Here is a 23,317-nt window from a genome sequence, read left to right as displayed (position 1 = left end):
TGGGTCCCGGCCCAGAAGTCCTCTGAGGGCCCCATTTTCAAAAAGAAAATTGTGATCAGAACACTATTCTTTTTTCTGTACTGCATACATTTAGCCCCTTAAACAACCTCTCCATTTTCCCGAAAAAATGGGCCCCTCAGAACGTTCGCCATTTGGGCCTTTTTCTTTAAATCCGCCCCCGCTGGAAGGATTAACGGGAGGGTGAAATAATAAAGCCGGGTGGTTGTGTGCGCCGTAAATGATACATACAAGGCACACGAGACGCAACTTGCGATGCTTTATGTTAAAAAAAGTAACGCTCGTGGGGAGAACAACTGAATAAATATAATACTGTGTCGTACGCTGGGTAAAAACTAATTCCGATGTGATCGTTAAAAAAGAAGCGGAGAGGCCGTGCGGTATGGATGTGGTGGAAATACCTTTTAGTATTAAAAATTTTGCAGCGCATGAACGACACCCTCCATCTCCTGTTCTTTCTGCCTTTTCACGGCCAGGTGCATGGACCTTAGGAAACGCGTCAGCGTGCACCTTTTCGTTCTCAGATAGAAAGCGTGTGCTAAGAACGGGATCTTCCTCAGTAATCGCCCGCTGAAGCCGAGGCTTTCCTGACTGAGGTCCATCAGTTTCAGGCTATTCTTGGTGCTAGAGTTCTCCACGTAGCCCAGCTTCTTCAAATACGACAATTCAAATAGCTCTTCCGATTCCATGAGTTTCGCCCTCATCAATTCTTTCAGGCACGACGTGTAGATCTTATATATAGCCTGGTGCGTGGGCTGGCCTATGTATTGCGTTATGTCCGCTCTGTCGATGAACGCCAAGTCGATGGCCTGCGTCAGGTTGCTGGTCGTCAGGATCAGAACGTTCGGGTATCGTTTTATTTGATCCAGCTGGGTCAGCAAAGCGTTCACCACTCTTATCGAGTCGGTGGGCTCTGCCCCGCTGCTGCACGCTTTCCGAGCGTGCGCTAGAGATTCTACTTCGTCTATGAGGATGCAGACCAGCGCCTGCGAATTCTCGAGGACGCTTTTCATCTCGTTAAATAATTTCATGACCAACTTCCCGCTCTCCGAGAACCACTTGGAGAACAGACTGTGACTGTTTATTTCAACGAGCTCGCTGTAAGAAAACCGATCGCCCAAGCGGATAGCTACTTTCTGAGCTAGGGCTTTGCACAAGCTGGTCTTACCCGTACCCGGTGGTCCGTGCAAGAGGACCACCTTATTCCAGCTTATGATGTTAGAATTAATTCCGTGGTCGGAAAATATCATCGACGTCTCCACGAAGTGTAGCAAGTCCTCCTTTATGCTGGAGTCGAAGTAAAGACTCTCCCAGAGGTAGTGAAACTCCTTCCCCGGAAGAATCCAATGGGTACACACTGACAACTCCTCGCTGTCGTTCTGCATAGTCTCCGTCGCGGCTTCCTCCTGCGATAATCTGTACACATGAAATTTGAACGTGGCTCCTTGTACTTTCACATGACTCCTATCTCCTTGGCTCGCCGAGCATATTATGGAGCCGACGTGACTCTTTAAAATATGATTCGAGAGATCCCCCTCGTATATAACGGTGTCCAGCGCGATATACGTCAATGCGTTTATCTCTGCGTACACTAATTTCTCTACTTCGTCCTTGGATAGCGTGCTGTGGATAACGAAAAGACATTCCCTATTAAGAAAGAGAGCTCATAAGAGGATCGAGGAAAAGCTGTCTGTTAACGTCGTTTCGTGGCATTTCGTAGGGAGTCTCCGAAGCGAGACGGAAAGGAAGCAGGAAAGCTGTAAATCCCTTTTGACAAAGGACGAATGGCCGGCAATACCTGTTGATGTTTTGACAGATTTCCACGTGCAGCACGTCGGGACCTTCCATCTTACTCTTATTCCCAGCACCTCGGGATTCGTGGGAATAATCTCCAAAGGGGTTTGCTACTGATATCTGAATAAAACAGGGTATGTCTGCCAAACACCGGAAAGAAATTTAAACCACGGTTTCACACCGATCACGCAGGTGTTTCCAAACTGTTGCGCGAAAAGGAGGGGGAAAAATCGGGAAAAGGAGCGGCGAGAGGGGAGATTCATGCCTGGTTCCCAATGAATGAAAGGGAATGAAGTCGTAGCTGTAATATGCAGGGGCGGATTTTGAGATTCGGCGCCCACTGGGCTGAAAAGCGTTTGCCGCCCTTTCCGTGAGATATTGTCAAATGTTTTAATTGAAAAGAGTCGACATGATCTCAGAATTTATTCAATATGGCTACTCACGTGGGAGTTTGGCTAATTCGCTACATGAAAAAAAGGGGTTTCTTCTTAAAGTTGTGCCAAAATTTGCCGCTAACAAAAATCTTCTGCCTCTCAAAATTCGCTACCCCTCAAATTGTCGCTCTCCAAAATTTGCCACTCAAAGAATTGTCACTCCCCAACACTTTTCTGCCTCTCAAACTTTGTCGCTTCCAGAAATTACCATCCCTCAAAATTTTCAGCTCCCCCAAATTGGCCATTCCCAAAAAATTTGGCGCCTTATTCCGCAGCCTACTCGCAAATCCGTCCCTGGTAATGTGTAGCGTAAAACTTGTCCGATAGTGGGATATGCGGCACCACGCGCTGTGGCTTGATCGCGATCTACCTAATCGAGGATCTATGGCGCATTACCGGACGCTATAGCAAATTCGTATTTTTATAAATCCGCAACGGTCAAAACGTACATACCAGGGTGGAGTGTTTGAAACACATGTGTTTGAAATGTAGTGGAAGACGATCGGGCCGCTGATCGTTCAACAATTAGCGATTACGATTCTTCACCACCACCCAGTTACTGGACGATCGTCAATCTAGTATTATTAATGAAATGAGCAAGGCAGCGGACGACGATGAGCGTAGGAGACGCTCTTTGGAGGCGGGCAGAGAAATGGTAGGCACATCGCTTTCTTTGTTAACGACCAACCAGTCCGCATTCCGCTTCATCGGCCCCGTGCGCATGTAATCTGGATCCCGCGATGTTTCTTGATTCTAGCTGGAAAAGTACAAAGCGGAGAGGGCCGGCAAATCGAAAGGTTCGAGTCACAGCCAGACCGACGAGGCCTCGGACGACGAATCGTTCCATCACGATAAGTCCCTCGGACGCAGGGAGTCTTACGTAAGAGTAGCTTTAACAAAGCGATCGCGCGAGGTCTATAAGAATATCCTTTCTGTGAAACCTAGGCGCACGAGGGTGTCTCGTCGAGGGACATAACGCAGAGCAGCGTCAGCATGAGCGAAGGCGAAGCTGACGGAGACTTGGAAGGGCTCGCGGGAAGAGTGGCTCAGTTAGAAGAACTACTGCAGGGGAAAGAAGCCGTGGTCGAAGCCCTGCACGCCGAGATAGACCACCTAAGGGCGGAGGCTTCTTCCCCGAATTCCTCGCAGAGCCAGAATAGCAGCATCCACGGCAGAGACATTATATCCTTGTACCACACAAAAGTGTGTTACAGTCTTGCTAAACATGAATGCTTCGTTCTTTTCGTACACGGTGTATACTCATGCGTTGTGTTTTGTTAAACAGTTGCAGGAGTTCGAGAAGGCAATAAACAAACGTGACAACCTGATCGAAGAGTTGACCTGGTCCCTGCAGCAAGCGTTAGCTGCGAGAGACAATCTAGTGTCTCAATTAAATTCCATGAACGCCATGCAGATACCTGACAAGGACGACGCTGGTTCTTCGAATCATATGAATATACAGGAAAAGGTGAGTTCTATATCGCGCTGAGAGGACGGGAGATTAAAGACGCTTTCCTTTCAGATCGATGCCTTAGAAAGTACCATTAGCGACCAGCGATCGCTGATCCAGAAGTTAAACAGCGAGCTGACCCAGATTCAGGAACTCGCGCAGACTTTACAAATGGAGAGGGACGCCCAGAATGCTGAGATTAACGATTTCAAGCAGCAAATAAACAAGCTGAACGAGCAAATTCGTCTGGGAGCGGCCAGCAACAATTTAAACATAGCCGAGACCTTCGAGCAGCAGAAACACTACGAAGCTCGCGTGGAGAAGATAAAGCAAGATATGCAGCATATCTTGGAGAAGGTCACTGCCGAGACGAACACAAATAGCGCTCGATTTCAACAAGAGCTGAAAGTATGTATCGGAAGCTAAGCAAATTTACAGCCAGGGACCTGGAACGAAAAGTTTTTTTTCGTTTCGGTTCAGCTCCGATAATAATAATTTCGTTTCGGTTAATATCGTTCCTGCTGAAAAACATTTCGTTTCCATCAGAACGAAAAACAAATTTTGTTCCGAACCGGTTATTTAATTTATAAAAAAAACTTATTTTAACAATTTTATTGCCTTTGGTACTTATATTATAAAATATTGTACGTTATAGTTATGTATTATAGCATATTATATATCAGGGGCGTCGAACTAGCGGCTCGCGAGCCGCAGTGGCTCCTTCTCTTCGCCTGCTCCGTAGAGCCGTAGGAGAACGGCCCCCTCCACACCTACTTCACTCTGATTAATTTCTCCACCGGGTGCCGCATTCTCTCCCTGCCGAGTCTCGTGCAAAGCCGGGAGAAAAATAAGTGGGGGAACCGGCTGACCGGGGGCCCGACTAGTGCGGCTCTCGGAGTGGGGAAGTTCGACACTCCTGTTACATATTATGTCTTACAAAAAAAATTTAGAGTTTTGATGCTTTCGATGCAAGACGTCCCCACGAAAGCCAGACTCCCAGCACCGCAGCCAGCCCTATCAGGGTTCCAGACCCCTTTTTTCACCGACACGAAACATGATGAAAATAAGGGGCGCGCTGAATTGAAATTTTTTAAGCTGAAGTGTACAGAACGTTACTAGTCGGAATTTTTATTTCGGTTATATCGTTTTCACTTCTGCAACAGGGTTAAGAATTTCGCTTCGTTTCTGCTTCTGTTCCAGAAAAATATTTCGTTCCTCTCGCTTTTGTTTCTGTTCCGTTCCGGATCTCCGTTTACAGCGGACACTTTATTCCTCATTGTTTTGCAGGATTTAGGTACGAAGCACGAGGTGGAGATAATGAACATTCAGGCGAAGTACGAGGAACACCTGAAGCAGTTAAAGGAGGAGAAAAAAGCCCTGGCTGATCAGTTAAACAAAGAATTACCCGATCTAGAAACGAGACACGCCAAGGAGCTCTCGATATTCCAAGGGCAGTTGGCTCACTATAAAAAAACCGTGGAAGCTTTGAAATTGGAATTGGTGAACCGCTCCGAGTCGCAGCAGACGGCGCACGCTGAGTCCAACCAGTACAAAACTAGGCTGAACGAGCTGAAAGTGCAGTCGGAGAAAGCGCGACACGTGCAAGATCTGGACTACCAGAAGGAAAAGGAGATGTGGGGCGAGCAGATCAAGCTGCATAAATTGCAGCTAGAAGACATGACTGCGAAGTACATCGCCGCGACTGCGGTCCTGGAGTCGAAGGAGAGCATTGAGCGTTCTCTGGAGCAGGCATTATCCAACGCCGCTGTGTTGAAAGAGGAGAATGAAAGCCTGAAATTCAAGCTGGACGACTTGTCGTCGAGATACTCGGCCGCGCAGTCGCTGATCGAGAACAGCCAGGCTCACGAACGAACTCTGAGCAACCGGATCTACGATTTAGAGAAATCCTGGTCGAAGCTGAGTGGTGTAAACGTAAGCACATTCAGCGAGCTGAACGAGACCACTTACCAGACGTTTGACGAGATGGCCATTCAGTATCAGTTAACGAAGCAGAAGCTCGAGGAGAAAGCGGAATTGGAGAAGCTCCTGGCTGATAGGATCGACGGGCTTGAGAACGATGTCCGGCAGACGAAGGAGGAGCTCGAGCAGGCGAATCTCACGAAGAGGTCGTACGAGAAGCAGCTGAAGGATATGAAGAACACGTGCGACAAGTACAAGTCTGAGGTGAATTCTTTAAAGAGGGGCGACTCGGGCCAAGCCGATGATAAGAAGGCGTCTAGTAAGAAGGATGCTGTGAGCGATCTGCTGCTTAGAACCGAGGAGGACCAACGGGAGCTGAAGCAGTTTAAAGCGACTCTGGAAGAAAAAGAGGCGGAGCTTATGGAGTCCCTGAAAACCGTGCACGGTTTGACGGAGAAGTTGAAGAAGTCGGAGGAGGAGTGCCAGCAGCTGAAGAGCGGCTTGTCTGCCGCTTGGGCGCATTGCGCGGACGTGGAGGAGAAGTTGAATCAGACTTTAGCGTTGAGCGACAGCAGGCTCGATGCTTCTGCGCCGTCGTCGAGCTACAGCAATGCCTTGGCGAAGCAATTTAAACTGGGCAGAGCTGCGAGTGACTCTATGAACACGACGCACGACCAAAGCACAGACACCAACAAGATTTTCTACGAGAAGAGCGAAGATAACACGAGGACGTTGTTGCAGGCGAAGCTTGCATCGGCTTCGGAAGAGAATGAAACATTGTCCAGGAAAGTGGAGTGCTTGATGGAAAAGGAGACTGATTATGAGGAAGCGAAGAAGAAACTGAGCTGCTACGCCATGCTCTCTGAGAACCTGTCCGCTGAGAAGGAACGCGTGGCAGAAGAGAACAGGGGTTTGAGGAGGAAGCTGGAGGACATGCATGCCTTGCAGGAATCTGTGAATCAACTGAGGGCGGAGAAGGAGTCTTTGCGTAAAGAGATCGACGCGCTGGTTTGCGTTCACGACGAGCAAATCAGCGCGATAAAAGCTGAGACCGCCTCGGAGATGAGGAAAGTGCAGTCGCTAATGCTGGGGGTAGAGAATGGCACCGCGGAGTTGCACGATCTGAAAACGGAACTGGAGACGCGCCACGCGAAGGAGATGGAAGAGCTGCGTACGTACTTCGAGCAGAAATGCTTGCTAATGGAGAAGCAGTACTCCGAGGAGATATTCAGCCAGCAGTCGAAGAAAATGTCTGACAACGACAGCGAGATCGCGGATCTGACAGAGGGTTTATATTTCGGAGGCGCCGGGGACTGCCTGAACGTTTCAAATATTTCTGAGCGCAGCTCGAGAGCTGGCTCTCCGTTAGGGGATGAACAGCCTAGGCACAACAGCAGCAACCTTATCAGTTTTGGTAAGCCCGAGCTCGAGCACGAGGCAAACATGAAGGCTCTGCAGCGGGAGCTGCAGAATAAAATCATCGAGGTGCAGGAGATGAAGCTGCATTATGAGAAAGCGTTGGGGGAGCAGAAGATCAAGTACGAAAGGGAGTTGCACGATAGCAGGGGGAAAGAGCGGCATGAATTCTTGGGGAATGTGATGAACCAGGTAAGTACGATCTCTGATGTTTGAAATATTTCAAACTGCATTCCCTACCTCGTGCAATTAACACACTTTCATTTGTATCATGTTTTGTTTTAAATGTTGAATATTTCTCTGTGTGACGAAGCTGCTTTCCTCTTTATTCTTTACTAATAGAAATGAGAGCCCATTCGTTGCTGTACCATTTCAGTAGACTCTACGTCTAATTTGAAATGTCTGTTTCGAACAAATACAGAGATCCGAAATTATCTTGTGACAGCAGTGCATGATACTTTGATCCATTGTGAATGTAGTTCCAGTTCAGTGTCTCTATTATTGTTTTTAAAATGTAGGGTTAGCTTAAGAGGCCCTTTAGATCCTGATTAGCAAATTTACAGTTGTGCACAGACTTTCAGCTCCGAATGGTTCTGAAGTAAATACAATAGTGACGTACAATCCCCCTTCGTAACTAACATGCTATTGTGTGACCTCCTATGTGTGCATGCAGCATTGTCAAACAGAATGGGATGCGGGTGCGTTGGAAAACGGTGAATTAACGCAACTGCGAGCGGCCTACAACCATCAATTGGAAGAGCAGATCGCGCTAGCTAAATTGGATATTGTCAATGCGCTTCAAGAACAAATCCAGGTAGCTTTAGACTTAGACCCACGAATTTTTGGCAACTTATGCCGCAGGTGTATAAGCTCGTACAACTTTCCCTAGCGAGAAAGAAGTACAGAAAGAAGTTCTAGCACTCATTGACTAATTCTGTAATGCTTGTTCGTCTCACGCCAGTCTGACTTATCAAACAGGCACTATTGACGCTGGAATCGGACGTGGAAGACAGCTGGCCGTCGGAATTACTGGAACTGCGGGACAAGCTCACCAGCAATGCGAAGCGCGAAATGCAGAATCTGAGACACGCGCATGCTGAAGAGGTGCACCGGCTGAAGGAGGAGCATTCGAAGAATGTGGCTAGGATGATCGATCGCCATCAGGAGGAGGTCAGCAGGATTAGGACAGCTGCTTCTCATTATGATAGGAAAGGAGACGTAGAGGGGGTGGTGGATGAAAGGTAATAGGATCAAGGGGTCTCCCTAGTGTGACGACCTGAAAATAAGGCGATATTTAGGGATTTTTTTTTTAAAGAAAAAGCATTAAATTATATTAATTAAAAACTTCATGACCAGAACTGGGTAAATTTTGAATGTCGACCATTGATGACGGACTGTTTATGTCTGGTTATTACTAAGAAGGGTACTCGGCACAAAACGTTATTTTCGGTTATCATAATGCAGCAACAATTTGTATTCGACATCCACGACGAAAATTTCAATAGTTTTTTTAATTAATACGTTAGCAGATTCATGATCTTTTTTTTATTCGAATTGTTTTTTACTTTTTACTGCATTTTTATTTTTTTTTAAGTCGGTTTTAATTTTTTTATTAATTTTTTATATTCGTAACTTTTATTAGAAATATTTTTTCTCCGAAGTTATCTTATCATTTTTGGCGTATCACCGTGGCGTTACCCCTTAAGGACTTCCAGAAATATTGTGGCATACTTATCAAACACTCTCCGTATTTTCATCGAACAGAAACAGCTTGAGTAAAACCTGCGCGACCCTGAAGACCCTGGTGGAAGAGCTGATAAAGTACTTCGTCATATGCGAAGAAGAAGTGAACAGCACACTGATCAACGAAGTCCTGAAGAGACAATTGTCCGACAGTGTGGTGAACGAAAAGACAGCACAGTCCGATGAAATCGAAAGACCGAAGAAGGACCAGGAGTCGACCGCCTCTGAAGCGAGGGTCCGCAGAGTTCACTTTGCCCCTCAGACCACCGAGATAGTCTCCATAATAAACAGCGACACGGAGACGTTGAAAGCAATGCTGGAGGAGAACGACGGGATCACCGAGAAGCTGAAGCACGAGTTGAACAACTGCGTGCGTCGCTTGAAGTCCGACAGCGCGGAGATCCTCGGTGCCTCATTGCTCGCCGGTGGAGAGCGCCGTAGCACGTTCTCGAAGGAGCTCGCGTGGGTGAACAAAGTGAACGAGGAGCTGAACTTGAAGCTGCACCAGGCGGAGTCGCTCATCATGAGCTACCAGGAGGAAGCGGAGCAACTGAAACTTACCATCCTCGATCTTCAAAGGAAGCTGATCAACGCGGAGAGCAAAAAGGAAATCATAACGGAGGGTTACGGGGAGAACGACGAAGCCGCCAGCGACATTACCCCGCAAGACTTCTCGCAGCTGCAGGAGAAAGGTAGAGATCCCCGAGTTTCATCCCTCGATGAGCATTGCTCGTAATTCCGCGATGTCTTTTCAGCGAGGCATGTGCTGTCGAACGGCGGAGGAGACTGCTCCTATCTGCTGCAGTTAATAGAAGAGCTGTGCAGCCAGAGCGACAAATTGATGGAGGACGCGAGAAGGGAGAAAGAAGACTTGCAGCAGCAGGTAAACCTTATGTTTCCCCTCCGGCCAGTGCACTGATCGCATGAATTTTCATTACATAGAATTGGTATGCTACGTACGAGAAAGTTGTGGTGTATTGCATATTGAATTACGAGTTGTGTACTTGGTAGTTCATTACTTTGATCGTCTCATCTGTATCTACGAGCTTAGTATCCGTAAATCGCACGAGATTTCTTTGTACACGATGAACAGCGAAGTCATCATCCTTTACTGTGTTTAGTTCTCACGATTCACGCACCCAACGTTTTCGCTAAATCGGCCGGTAGATTGAAATCAGTCGATGCAACCTCGCGGCGGTTAATAGAAAGATTTCTTGCAAGTTCCGCGAACAAAGTATACCGCAATGAAAAGAAAGTTTCACGGGTAAAATTGTGTGGCTCTGTGATGCAGTTTTTAGAGGATTGATTGGCGTTCTGTTATCTTGCCAGCAGGTGCCTTTAGAACCCACTCCTCCCCCATACATTCACAGGGTTTGCTGCCGAAAGGTAAATTATAGAATTACTAATACTATTATACAAGCCGCTCCGTAAGTTAATCGTAACTTTAACTGCGTAACGCTATGGATTTTCTCTTATTCCATGCTGTGCCTTCCATATCATTCTGGTCTCACAAAAACGCCGCCAATGGAATTAACAGTAACTTCCCAACGATTAACCGCAGCATGCACGGCTATGGTGTTTCTTTTTTTATTTCATTTTCCCTCTGCATGCGCATAATTAATGCTGTGAATTAATTCGCTGTTCAGGAAGTTGATGGTAACCATTAACAGTCCTTAACAGAGATAAGGTATAATTAAGAGTCGCTGAAAATCTATCAAGAGTGCTGAACTTTTGTTTGGAAGTTAAACAGCGATCTTGCGATATCTTTCATATTAATATCTTAATATCTTTCATATGTTTGATATGTTTAATTGCTACGTTAAGTGGACCCCGGCATTGGTTCTAACAGAAAGTAAATATGCGTAGATCGAGGCGGCGGACAAGCAGCTGAAAGCAACCCGTAGATTCCTGGACGAACAAGCAAGCGAGAGGGAAAATGAGCGGGACGAGGCCGCCAGGCAAATACACCTTTTGCAGGAGCAGCTCAAAGAACGAGAACGCGAGAAGGAACGGGACTCGCGCATCACGTCGGAGGTAAGCTCGCGAGGATACTTCATAGAAGAAGAAATGAAAATGAAAGGTACACTTTGAATTTGAGCCTTTGTATGCACCCAAGGCTTCCGATTCCCAGGAGATTTTTAAATTCAAAGCTCGACTCACGTGCAGCCTATCTAATACGTTACACGGAATTCGAGCCTAAGAGCTGAATTTTTTAACTAATCACTTTGGTTCGTTTTCGACTGGGATTTCTTGTGATCTTTACTGACCCTATGTAAGTCCTCGAAAGCGATTGAACTAATGGGTGACACGCGGGGAACTTGGGGCGAATTAATTTTGTTACCTGTACCTACGTTGCAATTAGGAAGCTTATAACACGCATTGCCACTAATGGTATTAACACGAGTTTTCCTGCACTCTGGTTTTGGTTTTCTGTTTGTCGCACAAAGCAGTCTACACTATCACGTGAACCAACGTCAGAAGTCCCCGTGCTTCAAGCGTCTGACATCAGTGCAGCTGTGAGTGGTATTTATTATATAGCTCAATATATTTCTTACCATTTCGGATAGCAGAGGAAGTATTAGGATACATTTCTGTTTCGATAGAAATTAGGATACTTTTTATGCATGCGATTATATTGGTTTGGAAGCTGAAAATCAACACGATGGCCACTTTGTACGCTTTAAATGTTGGTGGTGCTTCGTTGCGATTATTTCTGTGGTTGTGGCCCAGCGGATTGCTTTGAGGGGTTACAGCAATATTGAAGGAGCAAAATCGGTGGTTTATGTTGAACTAGCTGACCTGTTACACGGTTTCACCCGGGAATTATTAATGATGTTTGAAAAATAAAAAAGCTCAAACAAAAAAAAATAAATAGCCTATAATCTAATCTAGAACGTATGTAATGAATACACGCATGTATTTGCGAGTAATTACAAAGAAAAACATTGTCGATATTGTTAAAATTATTGGAATTATTAAGTGCTGAAAGTGGCCCCACGCGTCGCGCACTTGAAACTTGTGTACATAGTTTCTGGTGAACCCGTGATCTTAAAGCAAAATGCTTTGAGGTGAGTAATTTCTATACCAAGTGCTACAACGTGGAACTTCCCCACCGAATTTGGACAAAAATTGTGGTAGCTATGCACGGAACAAACTTTGTTCGCGTTTTCACGGGAAAAAATCATTTTTAATAATTTATAAAAAATTTCGCCACCATCCAATGTTGGTAGGGAAATTCCACATTACAGAGACGGGAGTTCTACATGTCCAGTTAAAAATTCAAGTGCAAATATTCATTCGTTCAAAAGTTATGATGTACACATGAAACTTAGTTGTGAATATTCACAAAGGACGACACTTTGGAAATTAATAACAATAACAAAAATCGATTTTTCGATACTTCAATAGTGCTGTGCCCCCTTAATAGTTGCGCAGTTTTATCAGGAGATTGAATGTAATTTAGGTGGAGGCTCTCGAGTCTCAGATGAGAGATCTGTCGTCTCTCATGTCGGACACAGAAGCAAAAAAGACGGAGACCGAGGTGGAACTAAAGGCGGCGATCGACAAGATCTGGGTGCTAAGGGAAATCATCACCGACCTGGAGCAGCAGTTGCAAATAAAGACCGAGAAAGATGAGTCCTTGCAGCTTCAAATTCATCAACTGGAGACCGTGATCGCCGCGCAGACCAAGAACCAGCACGAACTAGTCCAGGAGCTGGACTCAGTCAAGATGAGCAGCGAGAGTAAACACCTGAACGAACACATCAACCACCTGCAGGTAAATTTGAATCGTAAAGCGAGCGTTTTTAGACCACGCTGTTTGCAAGGATTGCTTTCGCAGGAGGAGTTGAGGAAGCACAAGCTAAGCACGGAGCAGTTCAACGTGAATTCTTCGGCGTTGAAGCAGATGAAGATAGAGCTGCGCGACATGCAGAGCCAGCTGGACAAGAGGATCAAGGATCTAGAGTCCGCGCACATGTGCAGTTCTACTTTGAGCTTGAGCCAGCCAAGCGAGGACGTCTCTATCAGAGAGCAGCTAGACGCCTCTCGGTGTCCGACTCCGGATGATCCTAATTCGCCGCCGATGTTGCCGCTGGACCAGCTACTCAAGCTCAAAGAGAAGATGACGAAGCACGCCAGAGCCGAGGAGGTCGCGTTCAAGAGGATCAAAGACCTGGACATGCAGGTGACCGCTCTGAAGAATCAGAACGAGGAGTTGCAAGCTGAGCAGGAGATCCTGCAGCAGACAGCCTCCGAGCAGCTCTTCCAAATAGAGGCGATGCGTGGTCGCCTGGAGCAGCACAAGCAGAGCGCCCCGTTCGCCCAGAGGCAAGCCACGTCGCGCTTGGAGCTGCAGCTCCACGAGGCTAACACGAAGTTCCAGTCCCTGGAGCGAACTATCGTCGACAAAGATCTGGAGCTGAAGGACATGAGTAACCAGCTGGACAGAGTGAATCAGCTGCTGCAAGAGAAGGAGGCGGAAATAGCAAACGTCGTGCAGGTAGAAAGCGCGACGATCCAGAAGCTGAAGGACCATCTGGAAGTGGCCGAGGACGAGAAGAAGATTCTGCAAGCGAAGGTCGGCGTCCAAGAGCACACGCAGTTAGAGCTGCCGCGGCTGATAGACAGCATACTGGCCGACAAGAACGAGGAAATAGATCACCTGAAGGAGCAGCTGTCCAAGAAGGAGAAGCAGCTTGAACTGTACTCTTCGTTGAACTTGGACGAGATGCAGCTGCGAGAATTGATGCGACAAGCGGAGCCGAAGAACAGTGCTCGCACGTTAAGCGACATCCTCTCCATCCACTCGGAGTGCGAGGAGACAACAGAGGCCATACGAAGCGCGAACGTCACGCAAGGGCTGCCCAATGTCTCCACATTCAAAGTTCCCACCCCGCCAGTTCTATTCAAGAGCGCGGATGACTCAGTCGCGCCTTTAATGAACACCACGAAAATGGGTATACAAGTGCCTCTATTAGACCTGGGCTTTCGCTCTCAAAGCCTGTCAGCCACGGCTAATCAGCAGTCCATGGTCATGGATTTGTTCCACAGCGGGCTCGAGTCGAGGTCCTCGGGCACCGTTTCAGTCGACGAGACTGACCGCGATTCTCAATCGAGGCAAGAGAGCACCAAGATGCAAGAGCTTCCGGAGAAGGAGTCCGACAGCACCCATTTCCGTCCTGACGATAGAAGCAGTGGCAACGTGTCGCGCGTAACCTCCATGAAATACACGCAGACGTCGATTAACGAGTCGATTAAAGAGGTGGAGAACCTGGAGATCCAGCTGCAAGCTGTAAGGGAGGAGTTGCAGGTGAAGTCCGCGCTGTTGGAACGGCGGGAGGCAGACCTGGCGGCTTTGCAGAAGCTTCACGACGAGCTGCGTCAGGAATTCAAGGAGGGAGCGGAGACGCTTACTAGGGACAAGCGTTTCTACCAGAACCAGTACGAGCTGTCGCGAGCGTCCGAGGCGAAGATAAAGAATGATCTGCAGGAGGTGGAGAACGTTCTGAAGCTGAGGAACGAGGAGATCCAGGAGCAGAAGAGTAAGATGCAAGTGAACGAGAAAATTATAATGGAACTGAGCTCGGAGAACGCGAGGCTGAAGGATACGGGGGAGAATGAGCAGGAGCAGGCGAGGAAGTACGCTGCTCTGCTGCAGGAGAAGCTGAAGGAGCTGCAGAATCTGAGGGACGCGATCCTCGAGAAGGACATCACCATCGAAACCATTCAGACGCGTAATATGGAGATAGAGAATGAGAACAAGCAGCTGTACGAGTTCAAGACCAAGTATCAGCTGTCGAAGCAGGAGATCGCGGAGTGTCAGAACGAGATTCAGAGGCTGACGGAGGGGCTGAATAATAGGGATCAGCTCATCAGACGGTTGGAGGAGATGGCTAGGCGGTCCAGCTTCTCGGGGACGTCCTCGCCGTCGAACGAGAAGGATCAGGAGATACATCACCTGCAGGAATATCTGAAGGAGAAGGACAAAGTTATCCGTCAGATGAGCGACGATAGCAAGAGCTTGCACAGAGCCCTGGAGACGATACAGAACAAGATGAAGGAGACTGGGAACGTGGTGGAGTTGAGGAGAAAGCTGAAGGACGAGCGGAGACTGAACGCTGAGCTGAGGAGCATGGTGGAGAAGCTGAGCAAGGAGTTGTCCGACTTGAAGCTCCCTGCGCAGCGGTCGCAGGATGACACTGACATCGAGGACATGGTGCAAAGGGAGCTGAATCTATCGGCGCATTTGGACAGGCAGATCATGAGTGCCATTGAAAGCGACACGGAGGAGAGAGTGTGCAGAGCAGAGAGGCAAACTCAAGGCCAGGCCCAGCAGGAAACGATCCAGAGGATTATGGAGCTGAAGTTGAAGATGAGTCAAGCCAGCAAGATCAACGAGGAGCTGAAGAAGCTGAAGGACGACCTAGAGATTGAGAGAGGAATGTTGAAGTGCCAGATCGCGGAGTACGAGGCTCGAATCTTCCAGCTGAAATCGGACTTGACAGAGGAGTCCAAGAAGGTCGCGAAGCTCGATGAAGAGCTGTCCTCTGAGAGGAACCTGGTCCGTACTTTGAGGATCCAGATCGAGAAGGAGCACAGGGCGATGCAGTCCGGTCAGATCCAGGACTCGGAGCTGATCGAGTTTCTTCAGAGCAAGCTGAAGACGTCCCTGGACAACGAGGCGAAGCTTCGCGGTGACCTGTCCTTGCTGCGGCAGGAGCACAAAAGCTTGGAGATACAGTTGAGCTTGATGAAGGACCACGTGCAATCGCAGAAAGCTGACGACTCGTCGCAGTTTGCAGACCTGTTGGAAACTGAGCGAAAGAAGTACCTGTCGCTGATGGAGAGCTTCGAGAGGGGGGAGCGGGACTGCGCGGAGTTGAAGGACACAGTTAGGAAATTGCAGATGGAGAAGAATCGGTTTGAGAAGCAGCTAGAGATGGAAGTGGAAGAGAAGGAGAAGATAGTGAGTAGTCTGGCTCTGATCGAAGGGATCAAGGACCACCTACACTCTGATCTCAGGCGTACGAAAGAGGAGGTGAAGGCCAGGGAGGCGGAGTGCGAGTGGCTACAGAAGAGGCTGAAGACTGTGTCCGATGCGGAAACCAGAAGGCAGGAGCAGAGGACCAGCGAGGAACACGAGCTCAAAGGATTGAGGAGGGAAATCAATAACGCTAGGGAAGTTATGGTTAGTACATCCATTTTAGTTCCTAGCACGGCTTGGCTCTGTTTAATTCAAGCTTTATATCTGGCAGATGGATTTAGAGGCTGACATGAAGCAGTCTAAGCAGGAACTGACGGAATCACATGACCGTGAGATGAAACTGGCTGAGACACTGGAGACACTTAAAGAAAGAGAAGCAGATCTTCTTAAAGAACTGTCCGCCGCGAAAGACGAGGAGAAGAGGTTAAGGGATAAGGATCTGAGGACGTCCAACAGGAGGGAATCGGAACTCGCGAATGAACCGAAGGTTAGGTTCGCAAGCGAGAAGAACGAGTCTGCCAAGTATATACAGAAACTTAAGGTACATGAAATACAGTGTCTCGCGTTGTACCTTAAGCGGTTGTATTTAATAATTACCGTTTTGTTTAAGGACCTCACCGATAGCAATGAAAAGCTGGCGAATGAGAAGAGCGCGCTCCAGGAGAAGCTGATGAGAGTAAGGGAGGAGAAGGAACAGCTGATCCAGCGAGTGAAGCTACTTGAAGCTCAAATAAAACGAAGCAGAGGATCTCAAGCGCCAAACCTGCCGCATCCAGATTACGTGGAGAAAGTAAGTTTCGCTTGCTACATAACATAATCACCTTCCGCATCTTATTGTCCTCCTCTCTGTAACGTTTGTCGCTCCACAGTTGCAGCACTTCTACGGGAAGTATTTGCGAGCCCACAGTCGGCGCAAGGCTTTGACGTACCAGAAACGCTACTTGTTAACCATAGTGGGCGGTTACCAGCTCTCTGAAGAGAACACGCTGAGCATTCTCGCTCAGTTGACTAAGGAGCAACGGTCTTACACTACCACCGGTCGCAATCGCAAGTCGCCGAAAGTGCGGTTCAGGAGCGCGGCGCTGGTTCTCATCAGCATACACAGAATGAAGTGGCTGATCTTGAGGTGGACCAGTGGTAAGCGAGCGGGAACCAAGACGTTATTGTGGAACATGGATCAGTCGTTTATACCGGTGCAGAAAATGTCCACGAATCATTCGCCACCTGTTCGAGAAAGGCCTGCTACAAAGTGAGTGTATTAATCAGTCAGTGGTGGCGGCCAAGTTCACTGATTGCCCCCTTCTGTTTTCAGCGGGGACGGTGGTTTTGACGGATTCGCGCTTGAACAGTATTATCAGCGAATAAGGAACATTCAGCAGACATTAGGTTTAGCAATAGCAGAGTCCGGAAGTCGGCAGACTGCCCCAGAATAGTATTACGATTGTCTAAGTCTTGTAAGAGTTAAGAAAGAAACTTGGAGACTGTGATGCGGGTATCACGTTGTTGTTAAGGTATCACGATTGCTGCGCCCAATGATCGAAATCAGGCATTTTCAGAGATGTTGAAATTTTATCCCCCCCTCCCCCCCCATTCGTGTATTTTTTTTACAGAGTGTAAATACGAGTATAGCATAGAGACTACGAATGTTCACCCAGCGTTACGCCCTTGACTATGTGCTATTAACTTTAGTTATCAAATAATCTAGAGCAGAGCGAACATGATTAGTAGTAAGCGTATGTGCTCATTTATCGTCTTTTACCAAAGTTACGATAGACTTTACCTTTAAGCGTACTATTATTAGCCTCTTTAAGGATGCAGACATGTGCCTTGTAAATTGTAATAAGTGTCTAGTATTTATTTATTGACGATCTGTACTGTTTTTATATTACGAATAAAACATGGAATGCCTTTTTACGAGACCGGTGAGAAAGGAATTGATCGGGAACTTAGACGCGCTGGTGTATCGTTTGTGTATTTGCATATCTTTAACAAAAGGTATCTATAATGTTAATTCGACGACACATCCGACACTCGTTGCTTCGTGTACCCTTCAATAAATACAACTGGCAATTGTACGGTCTGCAATGCTATTCAAACGGTGCAATCTTTCACTGATCGATACATAGTCAACAGCATTGAAGCGTGATCATTTCAAAGGGTTCTGGTTAGGGGTGGACTCGAACGTGATTTTTAAATTCCCGAAACTCGAATCCGAAACATTGTACAGGTGCTGATCCACGATGGGATTTTACACGCGACTTTTCTATCACGAGACAAATCTCAGCGACAACAGAATGTAAATAATGGAAACGAAAGAATTATTACAATGGAAATTAAAATCTCGTGCGAGATACGATATTTTTGTTACATCGTGGATGTGCACCTTAAGGCTTCGAAACTCTCGAAACTTGAACTGCTGAATCTGTTTCGTAAGTGGAATATCTTGCTTCAAGAACTGAAGTGAAGAAAATTGTTCCATAAATTAAACAAAAATATAACGATATACAAATTATCGAAGGCACGTTGCGAAATATTCCTTATGCATTGATTTTCTATTGATTCTTATTTGGCTTTCGAGAGTTTCGAATCACGAATAAGGTATGTACAAACTTTCGCAACTCGAAAGTTTCTCGGGTTTCGACTTTCGACGCCATCCCTAGTTCTGGTCCATCGCAAGTATAACAGGGCTCAATGTTTCCATTGCAAAGAAACGCGCAGAAACTAACTGGGAAACAATACTAATTAACGATTAATAGGACAGCGAGTTACAGAGAATCCTATCGTTCCTTGTACATTATTCTTTAACAGTACCTAATTAAGATTCGTTAGATAATGCCTGGAAAGACTGAACGTGATCGTTCATAGAAGTTTGAGATTATATACATATGTACATTAAGGTGTGTGATAAAATATATGGCAATCATCTGGACTTATACAGGGCGTCTGAAAATGCATGGTCCAGCCCGAAGAATGGCATCGAGTATTTCGGGACACCCTGTACAGTCCTGATATATCTAAAGCTACGTTCGATCTTCTTCAACGTAATCTAAGAATGTAAGGCTTTCTTTTTGTAATTCACTTATAGTTATAGTCTGAACGGTGCAAATCGTGTATATCCCGAGTAATTAACTCTTTACTGTCGCCTTTCCTCGAAGTACCGACTTCGTACGAACCAGAAACTACATCTCCCGTGGCAATTTGTAATACTTTCTTCGCAAAATATCATATATAATTGGGACTCGCTACTTACTCCGCCTGAGCTTCTCAGAGATTCGAATTTTCGGTCCAACAACCCCAAGAAGCATTCTTTAAACTATCCCCGACCGGGACTGGAAGTTAAACCCAACGAACTATCCGCAACTGTGCAGATTAAAAAGTGTTGGTCGCAAAGGGGCCGTCCCTAAATGACGTAAGAGTAATTTTGGCGAATTCTTATTCCCTCCTCCGTTATAAGAATTCGTAAGGTTTGATATTTCAACCCCCTCGCGTAATATTTTTTACATTTAATTTGTTCAGTTATTAAAATTCTTTTAAAGGTTTATATAATTCATTTAACTCGGTTTCGGGAAATTTAAACTAAAACTACTTTTCTGGAGTATTAATGATAGAGTTTGTATTTATTGAAAATTAGGTTAAATATATGACGTTAGACGCTATCCGACTCCCCCTCCTTGTAAGAAAACGTAAGAAATTCGCGACCCCCCAAAAAGCCTTACGTAATTTAAGGATGACCCCAAAGGCTCGTCGACTTCCAAATATCCTCGCCTGTGATTGGTGCCCGCGCGGAAGACAGACGCACAATGCACCTGTCCGCCCTCCCGATTGGCGGACGAATCCCAGAAGCGACGGGAACGCCGTGGAAATCAGGCGCAACTCGTATTCAAATTTCGCGCGCGTGCAGTGAGGTGCCCGTGAAGAAGAGTGAATACTCAACAACGCTTTTCCCGTGCAAATTATCCCCGCTTGTGATTAGTGCAGGCGTCTTTGAAATTCGTCGCGTTGAACGGGCCGAAGTAATCATCATGGAGCTGCCTGATGATGGTTTCGATCGGACAGAGTCTAGAGTCCCTTCGCCTGTCGACGTCCGGCCGCTCCGCGTAGTTCGCGCTGTAGGAGTTCGCGTTCCTGCAGAACGGGATCTTCTGCGTGAAATCCTTCCCGTTCACGATTACGCGGAAGTAGAAGTCGCTGGCCACGTGGTTCTCGTTCCTCGGATTTATTCGGTACACCTCGATGACAAAGCGTGAGGCGTAGTGGGGCATGGTCAGCTTGTCGGAGAATATCCCGAGGGCGGTCGCGAGGTATTCCAAAGTTTTATCATGACCAGAGTATAGAACTATCTTCGGCTTCGCCTCGGATATTATGCGCAGCATGTAAGAAACTATGCTCCGGAGGAGCCCGTAAGCCCTCAGCAGCCCGTACTTCCTGCGACTGCTACTCTTCGAGATCTGCTTGGACTCCCACTCGGTGTACGCGAACAGCCCAGTCACGTGCTCTGTCTTCACGCATACACGCTGCGTATCGTAGTCAACGCAGGGCAGCGACGCCCCGTGGCAGATGTACGTCAGCAACGCGTCCTTCAAGGTATTGGGGTCCATCGTCTGTGCTTGATCCGGGATCTCGAACACTGCGTTCGAAGCCTGCCTTATTAAATCCGCCACTGCTGGGTGGGATTTCAGGTGGTCAGACATTTCCTGCAACCGATTTGGAACAAAGATTAGGGTAATTGTTTACTTTAGCGATTCCTCACCAATTCTGATGAAATTTGGATATGTTGTAGAACTCCACATTTTGAAAAACTTTTTACTATACATGTTACCGCCGCTCGGCCTTAGTTTCCGAGATATTTGCGAAATACTTCTGTTGACTTATTCCGACACAACGCATTCCACTTTCCAACTTGTCCCGGATATTAGTATAGGTTGGGGTTAGATTAGTGCGGGGACGGGCGCCCGCTCGCGGGCGCGTAAAGCATGGTGGCGAACCGATTTTAGTCGGGGTAGCGATCCCTAGAGGGAGTGATCGGAACAACGTGTATCGTCGCTGATTGGTTGCCACGATTTGGAACAAAAGCGGAAGTAGACAGAGAAAGAAACTGTAAAAAAGGAAAGAGATAGAAATACTGATAGAAAGAGACAGAAAGAGAGAGAGAAATACTGATAGAAAGAGATACATATGTTTATTTCCGGTTTTGCTCAAAGATGGCTGCGGTTATACCGATCACTCGCTAGAAGATCACTAAGTCGGGGTGTTGACGGGAGCCCCCTACATCCAATAGGTGTTCTCGAAGGCACTCTCTTCCTAGCAAAAACATTATGTTTTAGAAACAGAGTCGGGGTTGACGGGCATCCGCAAGTTTCTGGTTGAAATCTCCAAACTTACATCGACTTGCTACCACGCTTTACGCGCCCGCGGGCGCCCCCCGAGCACTAATCTAACCCCAACCTATACTAATATCCGGGACAAGTTGGAAAGTGGAATGCGTTGTGTCGGAATAAGTCAACAGAAGTTTTTCGCAAATATCTCGGAAACTAAGGCCGAGCGGCGGTAACATGTATAGGAAAAAGTTTTTCAAAATGTGGAGTTCTACAACATATCCAAATTTCATCAGAATCGGTGAGGAATCGCTAAAGTAAATAATTACCAAGATTAGAAGCAGGGCTTCCCGAAGACGATAGGGATCTTACTCCGCTTACCTTCACGTGTTGCTTGAAGAACTTTTCAGCAGCAGGACACGCGCAGTCCGTATTACAAAACGCGTAGCTCTGACTTTCCTGCATCGTCACTTTGGCCAGATTCTGGAAGCCATCTGTTTCTAACAGGGCGTACAATAGAGCAACTGCACTTTGAACCGTCCTTCGGTACCTAGTGCTGTAGACGATAACGTCTTTGCTGGTCACGGTGCCGTTCCCCAGATTCAGCCTGTGGTAATAAGCGTTCCTCAGCGCGACGCCAGTCTTCAACAGCTGCCCGATGCCCAGCGTCGTCAACTGGCCAATCCTGCAGTCTTTCGAGCTGGTGGGCAGCATAGGGAAACCATGGAACGGGCCCAAGAATTGTGCCCACGCTGTTCTGGAATAGCTGGAGACGTTCTGCAGAAAGTTCACGTAATTCTGGTAGAGGCTCTCTAACTCAGGCGTGGAAGCGAAGTCTCCGCCACAGTTTACTATGCTTATGTTTCGAATGTGAGCTAGCGGGCCTCTGTCCCCGTGCCTCACGAATACCAGAATCCCACCCAGCGTTAGATTCCCATCCAATTTTCCTGAATGCAGAAGCGTAGAGTTATTATCGAGCTGTTTTAGTAAGCACTGGATAACTATAACGAGCTTGCGATACCTTCAGTTTCTGTAGCAATATCATTCGGAGGATTACAAAATCGAAATATCTTCTTCGTCTTCATGTCGGCTTTTAAGTTCCTTGGAAACTCCCTGATAGAGATATCGCTCCCCGCGACTCTGGTTTGCATGGAGCTCTTTTCATCTATGCCGATATATTTGTACATGCCTGTGGAGTTGGGAGATTACAGATTTATTTTCTACGTTTTATTATTTCCTTAGGTGTCGCAGCAGAGAGGAGGAAGGAAGAGGAAGAAGCGCATGACATGCCCCTTGAGCGAGGACCCATGCATCGCGAACCAAGCTGCCGGTATTGAATCCGGTTTGTTTAAAAAAAGAAAAGCAACAAGACCAGAGGGGAAAGGGTTCGTTAGCCGTGTTTACGTGCACGGCTTACAATTGGTCAGCGAAGCTGATAACACGAAGTCGTGTATGCGCGAGTTAATCGCATTGTCGCGTGTGTTTACCATTTCAGCGGTCAGGTTACCATAAAACAACGTCCGATATCCATAAGGAGCGTTCTAAAGCCGTCCAGCGAAAGCATAATTAATTAGCGCGATAATGCCGCATAGAAGGCAGGGTAGGGGTAAAAATAAAGCGGTGGTGAAATTCTAGTGACTGTTTTAATGGGAAGTTTTGTAGCGAAATCGAGGATGGAAGAAGCATGGAGGTGTCTCTTCTTGGATTACCAGCGACGAGGAGGAAGATCCACACGCTGAGGATCACGTAGCAGTAGAACGCTCGGTGCTGGTAAGAGAGCCGGACCATTTCGGCCAACATTTTGCGAATGATCCTGGCCCGAGCCAGGTTCGTGGCTGACGGCAACCAGATGGGACCCGGCTCAACGGCGATACCCCAGGCTGCATCCTCCTTCAGCAGCTGTGCCGCATGGCCCTCTGATTGTATCCCTCGAAAAGCCCAGAAGAATCACGGGGACGTGGAGGGAATCGTTTGTTCGACTCCTGGACACCGGCTCGCACCGCGGGGAGAGGTCGATGGGCGCTGTCGCTCCTTCACCCTCGGACATTTCTCTGGACTTTCCCAAACACGTCTTACTGATTATTCCCTTGTTTCTGCTTCAGACTCGCTGCTCGTCAAGTGGAACTTCGGAACGACGTCAACATCCCCGACGGTCGGTGCCCGCGAGTACTTTTGGTGCTTTATTTCTGTTTACTTTGAAGTTAGATTAGATACAGGAAATAATTAAATTTCTAGATTTACT

The 23,317-nt window shown here is 47.2% G+C and overlaps 3 protein-coding genes across 9 annotated transcripts; 1 reads left to right on the top strand and 2 right to left on the bottom strand.

Annotated features, from left to right (window-relative positions):
• Positions 1-220: 220 nt before the first annotated feature.
• Pch2 (pachytene checkpoint 2 protein) lies at positions 221-2,034 on the bottom strand. Its single transcript, XM_076827634.1, has 2 exons — positions 1,817-2,034; positions 221-1,641 (listed from the first exon to the last, which is right to left on the bottom strand). The coding sequence occupies exons 1-2, from the start codon at positions 1,864-1,866 to the stop codon at positions 429-431; spliced, it is 1,263 nt and encodes a 420-aa protein (XP_076683749.1). The 5' UTR covers positions 1,867-2,034; the 3' UTR covers positions 221-428.
• Positions 2,035-2,616: 582 nt separating this feature from the next.
• On the top strand, positions 2,617-17,679 carry LOC143377145 (uncharacterized). Of its 7 annotated transcripts, none has more exons than XM_076828120.1 (19): positions 2,617-2,901; positions 3,004-3,126; positions 3,192-3,449; positions 3,532-3,714; positions 3,769-4,104; positions 4,984-7,224; positions 7,706-7,846; positions 8,011-8,273; positions 8,797-9,467; positions 9,531-9,658; positions 10,108-10,161; positions 10,642-10,809; positions 11,223-11,291; positions 12,239-12,553; positions 12,617-15,964; positions 16,032-16,301; positions 16,371-16,550; positions 16,630-17,009; positions 17,073-17,679. In XM_076828120.1, exons 1-19 carry the CDS (start codon positions 2,839-2,841, stop codon positions 17,191-17,193), a joined length of 9,312 nt encoding a protein of 3,103 aa, XP_076684235.1. In that variant the 5' UTR covers positions 2,617-2,838; the 3' UTR covers positions 17,194-17,679. The 7 variants fall into 7 exon arrangements, with proteins under 7 accessions (XP_076684235.1, XP_076684237.1, XP_076684234.1 ...); XM_076828122.1 differs by having other exon boundaries at positions 10,105-10,161; positions 11,226-11,291; XM_076828119.1 differs by having other exon boundaries at positions 10,105-10,161.
• Positions 17,337-22,916, bottom strand: LOC143377148 (2-phosphoxylose phosphatase 1). Its single transcript, XM_076828131.1, has 4 exons — positions 22,785-22,916; positions 22,097-22,264; positions 21,457-22,022; positions 17,337-20,454 (listed from the first exon to the last, which is right to left on the bottom strand). Exons 1-4 carry the CDS (start codon positions 22,873-22,875, stop codon positions 19,714-19,716), a joined length of 1,566 nt encoding a protein of 521 aa, XP_076684246.1. The 5' UTR covers positions 22,876-22,916; the 3' UTR covers positions 17,337-19,713.
• Positions 22,917-23,317: the final 401 nt, after the last annotated feature.

This window comes from Andrena cerasifolii, chromosome 15 (assembly GCF_050908995.1).
Source record: "Andrena cerasifolii isolate SP2316 chromosome 15, iyAndCera1_principal, whole genome shotgun sequence".
NCBI classification, from domain to species: domain Eukaryota; kingdom Metazoa; phylum Arthropoda; class Insecta; order Hymenoptera; family Andrenidae; genus Andrena; species Andrena cerasifolii.
The sequence above is the reverse complement of the archived record's forward strand: the minus strand, read 5'-3'. Positions and strand labels throughout refer to the sequence as shown.